Raw genomic sequence first — 17,688 nt, 5'->3', positions numbered from 1 at the left:
CATGCAAAAAATGGGGGGAGTAGATTATGTAAAGAAAACAAAAGACATTAAATGTATTACAGTTTACCATCTGGGTGGGTTGTAGGGGGAGGGGAAATCGTTTGTACCGTCTGTGTCATGAATCCCAAGTCTATTTCCCAGTTTCTAAGATAATTTTTCTATGCTGTGAGTTTAAAGCAAATCATTTCTTGTAAGTCAGCATTTGGTCCAAAAAGAGCAAAGGCTGGGGCCAGCCAGGTGGCGCAGTGGTTAAGTTTGCACGCTCAGCTTTGGCAGCCCAGGGTTCGCTGGTTCAGATCCCAGGTGCAGACCTACACAATGCTTGTCAAGCCATGCCGTGGCAGGCGTCCCACATATAAAGTAGGGGAAGATGGGCACAGATGTTAGCTCAGGGCCAGTCTTCCTCAGCAAAAAAAGAGGAGGATTGGCAGCGGATGTTAGCTTAGCTCAGGGCTAATCTTCCTGAAAAAAAAGCAAAGGCTTTGTCGCCATTCCCATCTATAAAATAATCATCTTTTGGAGGTTGTAATTTAAAAAGAGATGGGGGCCGCCTGGTGGTGGAGTGGTTGAGTTCACGAGCTCCATAGGTTCGGATCCCGGGCACGGACCTGGCATCATTCCTCAAGCTGTGCTGTGGTGGCATCCCACATAAAATAGAAAAAGATTGGCACAGATGTTAGCTCAGTGACACTCTTCCGTAAGCAAGGAGGAAGTTTGGCAACAGATGTTAGCTTAGGGCCAACCTTCCTCACAAGAAAAAATAAATTAAAATAAAAAGAGATGAAGGCAATAGCCATTTTGAGAGTGGCTCATTGATAGGACACTTCTTAGGGCACAGCCTTTTTCCCTGGAGAAACAGGCTTGCTCTAGGAATAGCCTCAGGTTGAAAGGATTCTGTTCGTATTTCCAGTAAAGTCAGCAAGCGAGGCTGGCACCTGCCTGCCCAGCTCTGAGTTCTGATATCCACTTAGTTTCTCCCTGGTTGCTCTCAAGGTTCAAGGTCAAGGGCAGCATGGGGGAGGCATTTTCCAGAAGCCCACACTGCTTCTTGAGGGACCACCACCTGTAGCTAGACCGGGCGTTGGCTTGCATTCTTAAAAAACAGAAACAAAAGAAGCTTCCTCTTGGTAGTCACTCAGATGGGAGAATGGGAGACTATCTCGCTCGCAGTTAAAGGCTCCACTTCTGGAAATCATTTACTTTGCCAAGTGGCTCAGGAATAGAGCACCTCCATTTAGATGTCCATTATTATTTATTGAAACCGTTGTGGACTAAACGAGCCATTTTCGGGTCTTTGTCTCTGCAGCTGTCAGAGCACAGTGACATGTTCCTCTTGACTGAAAGTCCTGAATGTGATCTTATTCAAAGAAGGTCAGACCTCAGAGCTCAGGGCTTACATTTTATAGAACAAGACGAACAGGAACCAGAGCTGCCACTGTTGACTTGCTCAAGATCCCACAGTCGCTGGGGTGGCAGGGCCAGCTGAGCTGGAGGCAGATGCAGTTCATTAGGTTAAAGAGTTGGGGCACACGATTCAGGCTGACTTTTCAAACAGTAGGTGCTGTTCTGAAGTTGGAAGCTCTAACTCAGGATGACAGAGACCTCCCGGAAGGTAGCATTCATATTTCGGGGTGTTTGGGATATATCTGAGTTGCCCCTCACTGCTCCCACCCTTATTCAGAAGTAAAACCTTCTGCATTTGGAGGACGGAGTGGGTTTCTCCCGGATCGATGCTTTCTGCCTCCTAAATGGACAGGCCTCCTTGGAGCGCGTTGAGGTGGAGAACGAGCCCTCCTCTGCGTTGCCCTGTATTCCTGAGGAAGCTAAAAATTACGGTATTGATGGCATTCCTACACGGTCTCTAAAGGAGCTGGCAACGCTAAAAGCTATTTGGACAGGTATAACGTGATTTATAAGGTAGGTTAATGGATTCTTTTTTTAAATTGAAACTTCACTGGTATGAGATCATTTACATTCAAGTAATAATTAAATTCCTACTGGAAGTGCTTTCCTCTCTTACGCTTGTATTTTTCTGGAGGATTTTGAAAAACTGACAAATGGGACATACGTATTTTTTCTTTTCTTTGCGTGCAGACTAAGCTTGAAGCGAAGATTCTCCACTGTGTCGGCTGAGCGGGATGGTTACCGGCTTTGCAGTTCTCTGCAAACTCACCGTGAGGCCTGGCTAGACTGAATGTATTTTTAATTGGGCTTCTTAGAGCGTCTGCTTCTATTTTAGTGAATATCCTGACCCCCCTTTATGTGTTGGAAGCCAAAGTATGAGGGTCTAGATTTGGTAGCAAAAACCAAACAAAAATGTCTGCCCTAAAACCTTGAAGTTGCTGTGGTTTTCGTAGGGCTTTGCCATTGAAAAGGCTTTGTCCAACTTCTTCTTCTTTAGAAACACCCTCCCCTTTCCTTTTTTTTTTTTTTTTGGAGGAAGATTAGCCCTGAGCTAACATCTGCCACCAATCCTCTTTCTGCTGAGGAAGACTGGCCCTGAGCTCACGTCCGTTCCCATCTTCCTCTACTTTATGTGCGGGACGCCTGCCACAGCATGGCTTGATGAGCAGTGCATAGGTCCACACCCGGGATCCGAACCAGTGAACCCCGGGCCATGGAAGTGGAATGTGCGAACTTAACCGCTGCACCACTGGGCCAGCCCCCCATTCCCTTGAGTAGGGTTAGATCCTAATTAGAAGATATGTGTGGTATATGTGCAGTATAACTTATTAAATAACTTGCAAATTTATTGAGTAATTTTTTAAAACCAAGAAAGTAAGAAAGTAAAAGGAAAGCAGAGCCGCCGTTTTTCTATCCAGGTGTTGTCTCCCTTAGAATGACTTAATCTAATCTGGCTGGCCTGGAAGAGGACGGAAGCACAGGACTGTTGAGTACAGATGCCGTGGCTGCGCTGATCTTGTAAGGAGAGGGCGGAGGGGCCACCCAGGTGTCACTCTCCCTCCAGCGGTTTTAGCAGTTGGCCTGACTCTAGATCTTTCGACGCAGAGGCTGAGAGATGCTGCATGGCAGACGCTTCTGTGTGTAACCTGGATTGGGATTCTCTGCTCTTTAGGTCACACGATCCCTAGCATGTTTAGGGCTCGCGTCAGTTCGCTTTGCCTTGTTTTAGTGTCTTGTCACTGGTCCAGAAGGCGTGACTTGGGAAGGGCATCTGATCAAGACGTTTTAGAAGCTTACTGCTGAGGCTGAAGCAATGGATTGACCACCACAAACCTGTTCTTAGAATAGTCGCTATTTCATTCTGGAAAAATTATTTTAGCGCCCATTACTGTTTACAGGAACTAGTATTAGGGTGTTCCTTCTCCACTGAGTTCAGGCAGCCTGATGGGCTATTTAGGTGACAGGAACACGGGGCAGAGGTCAGAATGCCATCTTTGCTGAAAACCCCCAAGGAGGGCTGGGTGGGAGGTCCGTTCAACAGGCCATAGCTGTGCCGAGTCTCGGGCTGGACTGGCTGCACATAATGGAGAAGCAGCACTCACTGCCATCTCATTTCTTTTTTTTTTGGTGAGGAAGATTGTTGCAGAGCTAACATCCATGCCAGTCTTCCTCTGTGTTGTATGTGGGATGCCACCACAGCATGGCTTGATGAGCAGTGTGTAGGTCTGCACCTGGGATCCGGGGTCGGAACCCACCAACCCCAGACTACCGAAGCGGAGCACATGAGCTTAACCACTGGGCCACTGGGCCAGCCCCCATCTCATTTCTTCCACTGCATCCCTTTTCCAATTCTCAAATCCCTTCATTTCTACATCCACACTGTTGAGTGCTCCTCGAGGAACACGTCAAGCCCAGGTGATCCCTGGCCCCAGGGCTCAGAGTTCAGTCAGGACTCCCCACCATCTTCTTATCAGATGCACGTTCCTCTCCTCTTCTCAGTGGTGACTCCCAACCTTCACCAGTTCCTCGTTTTTGCCTCCTCTCCCGCCCCAGCACGTAACTGCCCCTCCCCTTCCTTAGAAGTTACTCCCACCAGGTCCCGCCCATCAATTTACTTGCATAAAAGCTCCTTCCCTGTGCGTGTAAACCTACCTCTTATAACCTTACCTGCATTCCGGTTGATTTTCCTTTTGAGAGTTGGTTTCCAGTGTCTGCAAAGGACCAAATCCCATGTCCCCATTTACCAGTCCTCAGGTTCCTCTGGGCAGTATCATGCCTCTGGGACATGGCTGACCATTGGACTCACGTGGGGAGCTCGAGAAACCGCTAACTCCTGGGTCCCATTTCCAGAGGTCCTGACTCCATGGGATGTGGCCGCAAGAACAACTTGGCAAAGTATTATCCCCATTTTCTAGGTGAAGAAATGTGGGCTCGGGACGAGAAACGTGCTCAGATCAGATGTCTCGCGGCTGCTGAGCTGCTCAGCTGGGGTTCCCTCCCATGTGTCTCGTTGTAACGGGCTCTTTCTGCATTACTGCCCTGTGCTGTGCTGTGCTGTGCTGTGCTGCATCCAGAGACGCCTCGTAGCATTTTTACTGGTCAGGGGAAGGGTCCTGCCGCCACCTGTCTTTTGTGAGACAGTGGGCCTAGACAGAGTCCTTGTGTCACTCCCACCAGACTTCCTGCTAAACACGGGCTGTGCTCAAGTGACTGGCTTCACGTCACCTTTGTTTTGCCATGCAGCATGCCATTTAAATTCTGGGGTGTAAGGGCCAAGCGCACACGTCAGAGAAACCCACTTTAGTTCATCGTTTTGATTCATCCCCAGACCCTAAATGGATTCTGCAAAACGGCATCTATGAGTCCACTCTCAGAGCTAAATGTTCAAGAACTTTATTGAGTAATCCGGGCCGCAGTGCATAGGAAACTTTCTTGAGATTTTCACATAGAAAGAGGCGTTTCTCAGAGTCCCTCGGGATCCTTCATGTAGTGCCTGCTGCCCATTGGCTGGCCCCCTCCGGTTCCTTCCTTGCTGAGCGCCCTCAGTCCTGAACATTCCAGGCGGGAGAGAGTCTCAGCTGTCTTCACAAAGAAGCAGCTGTGAGGCTGACAATCAACGGAGAAGCAGTTTAGAATTCAGCCTCGGAGGCAATGATGCTCTTCAGCAACCACGAGTTGGCTCTTTGTGGGTGAGCAGTTTGCTGCTTTTCTGCTCTGTGTCTTCCTTTCTCAGTGATTGTGCTAGAAATATTTGGAGCAGAACATTACAGGATGGCAATTGTTGATTCTTGGTTAAATCACATTAGCTTAGATGGGCCATCTTTGCAAATGCAGTTCATTCTGTTGAATGACAAGCAAATCCGCTTGTTCATTTTCTGGTTCAATCCAGTGGAGCACAGACTTCGAACTGAAGTAGAAACAGAGTGATCGATAAATTCTGTCTAACTGGATTTTTAAAAAATCAGCAATCAGTTAAGCAATGTGGTTCAAAGGCAGGACAGCCACTAAACTTGCAGACTGATAATTATGTTATTGAACTTTGAGAGTGATCTCAGTTATCCTCCTGATTAAATATTAGTATGTTGCCTTTGTTGGGCAGTTTGGAGTAAACTTCTGTTGGCATCTCCCTGTATTGCAGTCATCAAGATGGTTTAGAACTGGCAAGAGGTGGTGATGCATGCTTCTTTGGGCTGCTTAAAACAAATAAAGTAGGAAGTAAAACTTCTTATGAGAGACTCTCTTGGGCCAGCCCAGTAGCTAAGTTTGTGCCCTCCACTTCAGCAGCCTGGGCTTCGTGTGTTTGGAACCCATGCATGGACCCACACACCGGTCATCAAGCCATGCTATGGCAGCTTCCCACATACAAAGTAGGGGAAGACTGGCACAGATGTTAGCTCAGGGACAATCTTCCTCAAGCAAAAGGAAGAAGATTGGCAACAGATATTAGCTCAGGGCCAACCTTCCTCACCAAAAAAAAAAAGTATAAAGCAGTTGCCTTCACTTAGAGACTCTGCTGTGTCCCCTTCCCACCCCTTGCTTCTCTCCTGTAAGCAGGTGATTTCGGGCCTCTACCCCTGGACTCTCATTCAATCCCAGATCTGTATCTTGTTTTGGATATTGGAGTTTATTATGCAGAGTCTTGCACTGTATATTTTTCGTTACTGACTCCCTCCGTGATTAAGTTTCTGATATTGTGCCTTAGGGGTGTGTGTTTGATTAGAAGAAGTAATTAGCATCTAAAATTTTTTGAACCTTAAAATCTAAACTTTTCTTGAGATGGTGTTGGTTTCCTCCTTTGTCAAGTTGTTTATCTGTCAGACTAAGAAACTGTGTAGCCTTTGTCTGGCCTGCAGTGGATTTCAAAACATTTTATATTATCAAATTCCTAAGCAAAGATGTAATGTAATTATTTTGCTACCAAATACAGGTGCCTCTGACAAAAGCAGCCGCCTAACAAGAGAGTAATTTCTTGAATACGATGCCGGGTATAGGGATGATGTGGGAATCAGAATCTTGACTTCTATATCTACCATGAATGAAACTAGCGTGAACTTGCAGGCGCAGGGACTCAAAAGAAACTAGGCATGAGAATTGTCCGAAATGTTTTGGAGCATCCATCTGGTGCTTTTAAGCTACTCGTTTTCACGTTCTCTTCACAGTAATATCTCGCTTATTTTGCGTTGGGATCTGTGGAGGCCTGTGAAGTCAAGATGGCAAATTGATTTGTCTTGTCCATCTTGTAGGTACAGCTCAGAAGGGGAAAAATAGCTTGTCTTGGATATTCATCATCTGTGTCATAATGCTAGAATACAGGCTTTCGGGGTCTGGATCCTGAGTGTCTGACTTGACAAGATCTGTAAGAGGAGCCATCCCACTGGGGCCCAAAGTCAAATCACTAACCAAGGACATTACGTGCTTTGTTGTCTGTTAAACATGGAACTTCGGCGTTGCCTTGAAGTTTAAGAAGACACTAAGTAACCTGAGACTGGGGCTTGCTCCCTGTCCCTGACACAAGGACCATTCAAATGGTTGGGTTGCTTAGTTTTTCCCCCCGAGTGGGCACCCCAGTTCCACCATGGTTCATTTGAATAAGATCTGCATTAGATGGATTGTATCATTGATCCAAGACAATGTAAGTTGGATGCATTTTCTAGGTTTAAGGCAAATTGGGCAAAAAAAGAATACAGTTCAGGTTCAGCTCTTAGAATTGTTTTCTGATTCTGTGAGGCTCAGGAGTGGTTCTTACCCAGGAACGTTGAGACCACCGCCCCAGGAGAGGTGGCACATTTTAGGGTGGAGACCACCACGATGCCTCGTGCCCTACAATTCCTGTGCATCGTTTTCACACACAGACGAGTATGCTGGTGGTGCCAGAGGCTTGGCCTAAGAGTCAGATTTATTCAGTTGTATTTATGGAGCCCTCTCTCTGTGCTAAGACCTAAATATGGTGGGCGCTCCAAACCTTGCAAGGTAGGCGTGCCATGTCACGGACTTCTGCATGGTGGACCATCTCCATGCTGTCTTTGGCGGCAGTGCTTTTTATTTCCTTCTCTCAAGCAGAGTTCTTGTAAATTCCCTTTGCCTGAAATCAGCGTGCTTGATCTCCCACCTCACCAGATTTAGAGTTTTGTTTTCTTTTACATTCTTTCCCAGAGAACCCGGGAGTTTTAGTACTTTTTAAAACAACTATAACTTTTTAAAGGAGGGGAATATTTGACTGAAATGTTGTGTGTTAAGACATACTACATTTACTGTGGTGTCTTTAGTGATGGGGGATGCGAATAGATGGCTCGAGAAGGGTTCTGTGGTGCTGCAATGATTTCCTCTGTAGGGGTTCGGAATGCACAGTAGCGTCTCTATAATGGCATTGATACACCCGGTATACTGACGTTCTTGGATACCAGTTTGAAAAAAGCTGATCTTTGAGATTTAGAGGCCCAATTTGTAGACAACATTCTTAATAAAATGAGTTCGCTGTAGTGGTCAAGTCCTTTGGGATTTAAGTAAACAAGATGAGATATTTTCTAAGACATTCAACAGCTTGAATATTAACATTCGATTGAATTGAAAATTAATTTTACATGTTGAGAGCCAACTAGTGATTTGCGTGGCTCTCTCTTAGCTTTCATTCTTTCTCACGTCCAGAGTTATTCCTCCTGATACTATGTTAAGTAATTTTCATGAATTTTACTGAAAATGACGAGAAACAGGAGACGGCGGATTTGTAGGCAGTGACCAGAGATGCTCTGTCTGGTGTATCCAGCCTTCACCAGGGGCGTTTAAGGACCCACAAGCTCATGTGCTGTACAGATAGTATTCTAGAAACGTCCCTTAAATAGTGAGCATTGCAATTTCAAAAGCAAAATAAGATCAATCCTTGTATTCTGAACATTAGAATTTTTTCCAGTAGGATTTAATTAAATTAATGGAGCACAACAAAACCGTTCAAAGCCAGTCAAGTTTGAACTTGGTTAAATGTTGCTTTTTGGGCCTGCCCCAGTGGCCTCTTGGTTAGGTTTGGCACTCTCCACTTTGGCAGCAGCCTGGGTTCAGTTCCTGGATCTGGACCTACATCATTCATCTGTCAGTGGCCATGCAGTGGTGGCGGCTCACATACAAAAAGAGGGGAAGATTGGCAGTGGATGTTAGCTCAGGGCAAATCTTCCTCAGCAAAAAAAAAAAAAAAAAAAAAAAAAGTTGCTTTTTGGTGAGTATTTTTTACTTTTGGCAGTTTGTTGAAGGATGTGGTCTGGTTGAACAGCACTGTGGGCTCTAAGTCAGATCTCAGAAGTAAAGACTTGCTAGATAAAATGATAGTATGTATAGGGTCCAGAGAGCTGGACCGTGCTTTTTCATCATGTGGGGCTGGAGGCAAGGGAGCCTCATTGGCTCTGGATGATGGTGGTGAGTTACCCACCCCCTTTTCTGGGTCCTTTGAATTAACTTGGTCATGTTTAAAGTAATGTCACCCGTCAGTAAGGGCTATTTTTGTTTGTTGGTTTTGTTTTGCTGAATGTAAGGGTAGAAAGAAGGAGCATGAAATTAAAAACAAGCAGAGGTTTTATTTAAAGGTAATGAGGCTTCAGGGCACCAGTGTTTTAAGAGGTGGGACTGTGGCCACACTTACAGGGGGGTCCTTCATATGTTTTAGGGGGGAATTGGGATCAGAAAGAGATCTCGAAAGGTCAGTTTCTCAAAGATAAACACATTTTCAGAGGTCACTAGAGTCGCCCTTGACCTTGGGTGGATGCTCTTCTCAATTTCGTGTGGTTTGAGAGAGCTTTTGGCTCAACGTTTTGACAATACCCCTGAAACTTGATAAGCCGATCATATTCTCTCTCTTTGAAAAGCCTTGCAAGTTAAGAGATCGCCTCATGGTTTTCTTTTGTGGATTGCCTTAAATCTTTGTTAAATTTGTGGAATATTACCGTATCGTCCTTACTATATAAGGCTTGCCTTAGCACTCCTTACTGTGTATCTTGAGCTAGTTAGAAATTAGATCATTACCAAGGAATGAAACATTTTGCTATTTAAAACATACATTTTGAAATTCCGTTGATTGTGTTGAAGTTTTCTTGACTGTTTGCTAGCCTGGAGTTCCCAAGTTTCAGCCTGTGACAATGATGGAACAATTATAAATACCAGATTTGATGTATATAATGTTGTCCCAGAGTACCTGGCCGTCTGCTCTGCTTCTGAGCCCACTGTGTCCTCAAGGTTGAGGAGTGCACGTGGATTAGTTTGCATGAAAAAGCTCTTGACATATGATTTCACTGTTAAGGTTCTATCTTAAACCAATTCTATTTTCCCATGAAAATTCATGTGGCTGGTAGAAGTTAGAATTAAAATGCTTTACTGGAAAGCAACATTTTCGTTTCTTTTTTTTTGGTGAGGAAGATTGTCCCTGAGCTAACATCTGTGCCAGTCTTCCTCTATTTTGTATGTGGGATGCCACCACAGCATAGCTTGATGAGTGGTGTGTAGGTCCACACCTGGGATCTGAACCCACAAACCCAGGCTGCCGAAGTGGAGCACGTGAACTTAACCACTTGGCCACTGGCCAACCCCTGGCAAGTAGCATTTTCTTGACTGTCTCCTGCCCATACTAAAAATAAATAAACCAAGACAAAACAACTTTTGAAGGAAAAGCTCGTCCACCACACAAGTGTAAAAAGAATAATGTTAATTAGATAAAGAGCAGAACACAGAAAAGTAGAAAAACAAAGAATATCAAATATGCCTCGTTCCCTCCCCAATGATAACTTGGTATATTGTGATGTTAACAATTTGGCAATATTGTCGCTATTTTGCAGTGTTTTCTTATATATATTTGTAATCATGTTGTATCTATAACTGTTTAGTTTGCTTTTTAAATTTAATACTAGAACATAAAATCTCCACACTATTAGATATGCCTTGTAGGTCTCACTTTTAATACCTAGAAGGTATGCTATAAGCATGCTTCAAATTTGGGGTATTTAGAATTGTTTCCTATTTTAATTTTTTGTTTATCTTTTGCTTTCCTTCTTCGGAGCTTTTTTTCTTTGAGAAAGGTTAGCCCTGAGCTAACATCTGCGCCAGTCCTCCTCTTTTTGCTGAGGAAGACTGGCCCTGAGCTCACATCCGTGCCCGTCTTCCTCTACTTTATATGTTGGACGCCTGCCTCAGCATGGCTTGATGAGCGGTGCCATGTACGCACCCGGGATCTGAACCAGCAAACCCCAGGCCGCCGAATCGGAACGTGCGCACTTAACCGCTGCGCCACTGGGCCGGCCCCCTTCGGAGCTCTGTGTGGTTTTGTGGTTTTTGTTTTTCACAGTGACCTTCACTGTGAGAGTTGGATCAATTTTGTTGAAGTGATTCAAGCATCTTCTCTCCTGTGCCTCACCCTCTGTCCTAAAGGTTTCCAACTGTGTTTAGACTTGGATTTTACAAAGCTTTCTCTTTGGATCAGTTTGAAATAAAAATGGTTACTTTTCAAAACAAAAGCAAACCTTTGACACCTGTAATTCTGTTAGTGTGCTGTAAATGACACCTAAATTAGAGGGGAAACTTTCAGCATGAAACAACCTAGGCTGGTCAGTATCGTCAGGACGATGACTCAGACTTACATTCTTAGGTCCTGTACCGTTCTTGTGAAGTGGGTTGGCCGTTGTTTCCTGACTTAGGGACTAGCAGACTCAGTCCTGAGGCTGTGCACACAGCTTAGCCCTGGGTTGGGTCCTGGCTTCCCCACACCCGCTCTTTCCTTTGGTGCTTCTGCTTCCTCAGCTGTCAAGCAGGCTTGATCAATAGCTTCCTTAAGGTGGAGGATTAAATGAGCAAATGTGTGTAAAACATGTTTGTGCCGTAGGTACATCACGCATACATCACTGCATCAGGAGCCTCTGAACCGTGATATTCTTGTCTGTGTCTTGGTCATTGTTTTTGAGTAATGGTTTGGCTGAGGACATTAATATGCTAATCTCGTTTGGAGATAATGTGAACAGAGGAGTTAAAGCTGCATCTGGGCAGCCTGGTCCCTTGGTTCAGATGGTCTGAAAGATTTATGAACCCTGGAAAGCCAGGTTAGTAGCATGCTAAGTGCCTAAGAATTGATGGACTTTAGGGTTCAATGTAGTTTCACCTTTATAATGATAAAGTGAATAAAAAGAAAACTACGTGTCTTCCCCCAACCCCTCTGCAAAGGATAAAATGAAAAAACAGAAATCCACAGAGGTTGTCATGTTCAAGATTTGGTATATATTATTCCAGACTTTTTTTTTTTTTTTTAAAAGACTGGCACCTGAGCTAATAACTGTTGCCAATCTTCTTTTTTTTTTTAATTCTTCTCCCCAAAGCCCCCCAGTACATAGTTGTGTGTTGTAGTTGTGAGTACCTCTGGTTGTGGCATGTGGGACGCCACCTCAGCATGGCCTGATGAGCGGTGCCATGTCCGTCGTCCCCAGGATCCGAACCAGTGAAACCCTGGGCCACTGAAGCAGAGCACGTGAACTTAACCACTCAGCTACGGGGCCGGCCCCCCAGACTTATTTTTAAATGCTTACGCAAACATTGGAGCCAGCCCTCCCCACCCCTATTAGTGAGTTATTTTTGTTTTATTTTGAGCAAATATTCTCAGCAAACTTGCCTTTTTCCACTCAAATCGGAGACATCCACCCACATCTGTGTGTCTGGAATACCTCATTCATTTTGATGCCATCTATTATTTGGATGTCTCATAATTTATTTAATTCTCCCCCTCTACTGATAGATACTTGAGGGTTTTGCTTTTATAAATTATTGTGCATTGCACATCATTGTACCTATACCTGCATAAGTAGGCAAAGCCATGTCTATCAGAATGGGATGGTGGAGCCAGTGGGTATGTACGTTTAAAATATTTATAGCTGTTTTAAACCTTTTCTCCAGAGATATTGTTTACTAATTATATTCTGATTTCTATTTTCTTCTGGTTGACATTTTTAAAGGTTTCCTTTCAAAACACTTTCTATTAGAATGAAGGAAAAAACACATTGAAGAGTTTTCTTGACAAGTTTTGTCATGGATTTACAATTCCTTCCAGATTATCTTTTTATTCTGATCATTTGTGCATGTATCCTTGTCAGATTGATCCACTTCTGGTTCCTTCCTGGTTACAGCCACTTAACAGTTCTGCTCTTTGGGTTTGCTGCAATAGTTGGGGTGAAATGCCCTGGCCGGGGCCTCATCTACCAGCTGGGGGGCAGGACTCTGGGCCGAGGGGCCCACCTGTGCTGGTCATCCAGTGAGGATGCAGAGCCAGGAGCATCGTTTGTGTGGCGAGAGTAGTCACTGTAGCAGGCTCGTCTCCTCTACCCCAACATCCCGACAATGTCAAGAGCTCATCTGTTTTGTTCATTGTTTAACACATTCATTAAAGATCTTGACATTCCTGCTGCGTACCCTACAGAGGGGTTCAGAGCAAGTTGTGGGCAGTCCTGTGGAGAAGAAAGGGGAACGGAGACGGCTGGTAGTTTTTCCACAATGCCTTGGCCACCATTTTGGATATTCTCAGTTATTCTTAGAGGAATGAGAGGAAAACACTGTTGCTGGAAGCATTTGAGATTTTTTTTTTAAAGCTTGTTTAGTTGTAATGTGGTAATACTTTACGGGAATAAACTCTGGCTGACCCACTCAAAGGATATAAGCTTGAAAACACTCAGGGTTTTGATGTGCTCAAAGGAGGCATTTACGCTTTTTGAAGCACAAATCCAGTGAGAAAAGAGGTTTTCTGGTGCTTACTATGTGTAAGTGCAAGGAGCGTGTCTAGTTCTCATCTCAAAAGACATAATTGTTTTCATAAAAGCAAGTACAAGATGTATGGATAAAGCTATGCGAGGAAACTTTGGAGGGAAAAAGTGGAATAGAAATTTCCTTTTTCTTCTTGTTTGAAAGCTTCAGTCCTGATACTACTTTCTCTCTGAATTACATGGCCCTTGCATCTCATCTGGCTCCAACACTTCCTAGCCCCTTTGTCACTAGGTTGTGTCCTTGGGTCTTTCAAGGTCTATCTGGGCATAACGGATAAATTGTTGTCTTTTGGGGGGCATTTGAGTTACAGAGAAAAAAAGAACGAGGATGAGCCAGATAATGTGTTTATTGATAAGAAAGCATCCACAGTGTATGAAGCAACCAGGTTATAAAACAGCATGTATTCTCTTTTTCTTTTTTTTAAAAAAAAAGAATGCTTATGTGCATATGTCACACGTGGAAAAGACAGGAAGCCCTTAAACAAATGTTAAAGAACTGTGGGTTAGGTTTCTTATGCTTTCAGGTGACTTTAACGTATTGATAACTCTCAGAAGCACCTGAACCCTTAATAGTTTGAATTATTTTGATGGTTCAGGATGGGAGAAAAGGAAAACAAACTTTTTTTTGGCATGGAAAAAAGTGAATTATCCATCTACAAAAACCCATGAGATTTTGTAAAAAGCATCTTTGAGTGACACACGGAATGTGGAAATGTCTGAATATGGCGAGGAAGGAAGTCCTGTTTTTGTGTGGAGTGTTGGTGTGTCATGGGTTCTGAATACTCACTCGAGACATCTCCCGTGGTGTCAAAGCTTGGGTACCCTTGCTGGACTTGAGCTGTGAATATAATAAAATAGACTCAAAACTCAGTTTCCATAATGTCACTGTCCCAAATTGTCACCAAAGTTAATAATTTATCAAGTGCCTCTCTGAAGTAGAGACAGTTGCCCTGTGGTCACTGGGAATGACTAATCCGTAATTTACCTGTCACACTTCAGATAGACGGAGGCGTGGCAGGTGACGGCAGTTCTTCAGACCCATTTTCTATCATCTAATGTACTTCTTTATAAACGGGTAACGTTTCTACAAGAGTAGACAGAAGTTCGTGCCTGTGTCCTATGGACCCTTCACATTTAAAGATACTCAGTTTGGCTACGGTTAGCGATTTCTTGGATTTCACAATTCACAAAGAATTAGGAGTACTCTTTCAAGAATTGTAGAAACTCTGTGGAACTCTAACCTCTATAGAACTTCAGAGTTCTTGTTCCTAAGCAAGGACGCACTTGACCAAAAGTTTACTGCATTGAAACTGAGGTATTAGAACGGCCGTGTCGTGTTGCCCATCTAGTTTGCCATATCGTGGTGTGTATGTCCACATTTTTTAGGTGTAAGATTCATTGGGTTACCCTGTAGCCCACAATAATGTTTCCTGCTTTTCTCCTCTGGCTCTTTTTCATGTTACCAATCAATTCTAAGTCTAACTTACGTACGTAACTAGTGATATTTAGTTAAAATTCCCTTAAATGCCAGCATTTTTACTGATAGTCACTGTGAGGACCTTCCCTCTCTCCCCCTGCTTTTGTCTTTAGGTTTCATTTAAAATTCCTATCTTTCATATTTTGGTAAGAGAAGACTGTAAATGGAAACATGATCCGAGTATTCTAATAAATGGACTCAGCATGGGCACTTTTTTTTTTTTTTTAAATAATTCTTTTTTTTTTTTTTATTTTTATTTTTTCCTTTTTCTCCCCAAAGCCCCCCGGTACATAGTTGTGTATTCTTCGTTGTGGGTTCCTCTAGTTGTGGCATGTGGGACGCTGCCTCAGCGTGGTCTGACAAGCAGTGCCATGTCCGCGCCCAGGATTCGAACCGACGAAACACTGGGCCGCCTGCAGCGGAGCGCGCAAACTTAACCACTCGGCCACGGGGCCAGCCCCAGCATGGGCATTTTGAAGCCAACTATTCCATCTGTAGTGTAAGTATTCAAGTACTGCGGTATTATTTCAGGAGGCAGCTCGTGCGGTGGAAGGACGGCTTTGCTGGGAGCAGGGAACGGCCAGGTGAAATCAATTTAGCACTATTCCAGCCTTCGGGATTGATGGTCTTGAACCCGCTATCCTTTCAAGGCCCTGATGGAAGTCAGTGGTTTGGCCAGCGTGCTCCGTTGGCCTATGAGCAGGATGGAATGATGCCAAATGGAGGGTTGAGCTTTGAGACCTGGGAGTAGGGAGGTACTGTGGAATATTCTTGAAGGCATTTTATTATTGTGTGTAGTAACAGGTCCTTCAGCAGTTCATCGTGTTGTGGAAAAACCCTGGAACTAGTTGATGAGTCCTGGCCTTTGAGCCCTGGGACCTCCATTGCTGAGCTGTGGGATCTGTGGCCAAGCAACCCTACCCTCTGTGATCACTGTGGGTCTCAGTGTCCTCATCTATAAAATGGAAACCATAGCACCTGTCCAAGTTGGTTTTAAGACAAATGAGCAATGTTATGACCTATAAAGCATTGTTGAAATCTTTAGACTCATAATGGTCATTGTGCTATTTTTATGTGGCTTAAAATTTTTTACCTATAGTCTCAGGATTAAAAAAATGACATAGGGACATCTCTATATGTCTACTGTTTTTGGAACTGACGACATCAATTGCACAGGCCATTCTATGGGGAAGATTGCAAATGACCATTTTAGTAATATTTTTAAGGAAAAAAACAATGACTCATGAAAGCGTGTGTTACGTATCTCGTCTTTGTTCACGCTGGGTGCACTGGCCTTGGAACCACGGCGCCTTCTAACGTGCCTCCCTTCTCTGCACCCCTGCACCCCTTTCTCACATGCCCGTCGCCTGGGAGCTTAGGTCTCAGTTCGACCGTGACTTCCTTGGAGAAGCCCTCTGGACATCCCCGCCTAGGTCAGGGCCCTCTGCTAATTGTCGTTTGCTCTGTGCATTTCTCCCAGGACTGTTTCCATAGCTGCAATTTTAATTATTTGTTTAAATGTCTGCCCTCTACCCTGAGAAGGGCACATGGTCATTTCTGTATGTTTGTGTCAAATAGGCATGGCCTGCGTCTAATCACAAGGAAATGTTTCTTTTAACTTTTAAGTCAAAAATATTTTTATTTATTTATTTATTTAAAGATCGGCACCTGGGCTAACAACTGTTACCAATCTTGTTTTTTTTTTTTTCTGCGTTATCTCCCCAAACTGCCCCCTGTGTACAACAGTTGCATATCGTAGTTGCACGTCCTTCTAGTTCTGGGATGTGGGGCACTGCCTCAACGTGGCCTGACGTGCGGTGCCATGTCTGCACCCGGGATCCAAACCCTGGGCCACGGCAGCGGAGTGCGCGAACTTAACCACTCGGCCACGGAGCCGGCCCCTCAAAAACATTTTTTAAAAGTTTGCCTTCCATAGTAGTTTGTGAGCTCAGTGTGATGGGGACCACACCTGACTGACTCATTGTTAGATCTCAAGTAGGCCTGGAATGGTGGGTGTGGATAGCGTGCATGGTGTTGAAATGAACGAATGGTGCGCACATTTATCCAGAAGGAAAGCCCTGTCTGCCTGGTAATTGCTCCCGGTACATGTGGTAAGGTGGTGGGAGCCTTCGGACAATAAAAGACAAATCTTCATTGTCCTCGAACCTCCATTTCTTGGGATTTCTCCTTTAAATGGTATTGCTTCTCACTTGGCAGTGAAGATTGAAATTAAGTTGACATGGTTTTGTCTTCCCCACAGCTCCTCCAGAAGAATGGTCAGCTGTCCACTGTCAACGGCTTAGCCGAGCAAGAAGAGCTCAGCCTCCAGGAGGGAGCCCTGAATGGCCAGGAGGAGGAAGTCATTGTCACAGATGATGGTAAGCCACTGTTCCAGGCTCCAGTGCAGAATCAGGGGCCGGAGGGCGGGTAGCACTTGAAACAAATCCATGGAGAACAGTAAACACAGGCCTGGGCAGGATATGTATTGTCACCCTACTGGGGGTGGATGATGTTAACAACAAAAGCAATCCATTGGTTACAAAAGGAAGTATTTATCTGATCATTGGAGTAACCCTTATACTCAGGTATAGGAAGTTATACCTATACTTGGGTACAGAAAGTAAAGTCGTGCTTTCTCTTTCTTAGACAGCCTTACCTGGAACTTTATTACTATTATTCATTATGATTGTCTTGCCCCAACTACTTGTCTGGTGTCGAATGTGACTTCTTTTTGGAGACACTGGAATTGTGCTTGCTCTGAGAGTCATTTTCTCTCACTCTAGAGAGCAGCCTGCTACGGTGCCTGGATTTTTCTGGTAGTGCACATTTCAAAATGCACACCTCTCTCTGCCGAAACTACGATATGCTGCATGTTTTGTAGCTCTTGAGCCTGGAGATCCTAGAGGCGTGGGCATTTGGCAAGCGAATCTTTCAGCACACTATCACTGGTTTGATTTCAGCCCACGTGGGGCGGGGGAATCACACCGTGGAGGCAGAATCAAGCTCCTTGACCAGCAGGTCTCGTGTGAAGGGCCC

General features: G+C 44.5%; 1 protein-coding gene across 1 annotated transcript in view; it reads left to right on the top strand.

Moving 5' to 3' along the window:
- The window catches only part of AKAP12 (A-kinase anchoring protein 12), an 86,641-nt gene that overhangs the window by 34,348 nt on the left and 34,605 nt on the right, over positions 1–17,688 (top strand). Inside the window, exon 2 of the mRNA XM_046669927.1 lies at positions 16,913–17,030. Within this exon, the coding sequence (XP_046525883.1) occupies positions 16,913–17,030 (118 nt within the window). The remainder of the gene's footprint in view (positions 1–16,912; positions 17,031–17,688) is intronic.

Source organism: Equus quagga, chromosome 8 (assembly GCF_021613505.1).
Source record: "Equus quagga isolate Etosha38 chromosome 8, UCLA_HA_Equagga_1.0, whole genome shotgun sequence".
In the NCBI taxonomy this organism is placed as follows: Eukaryota; Metazoa; Chordata; class Mammalia; order Perissodactyla; family Equidae; genus Equus; species Equus quagga.
Note: the sequence above shows the minus strand (reverse complement) of the source record. Positions and strands in the feature narration are given on the sequence as shown.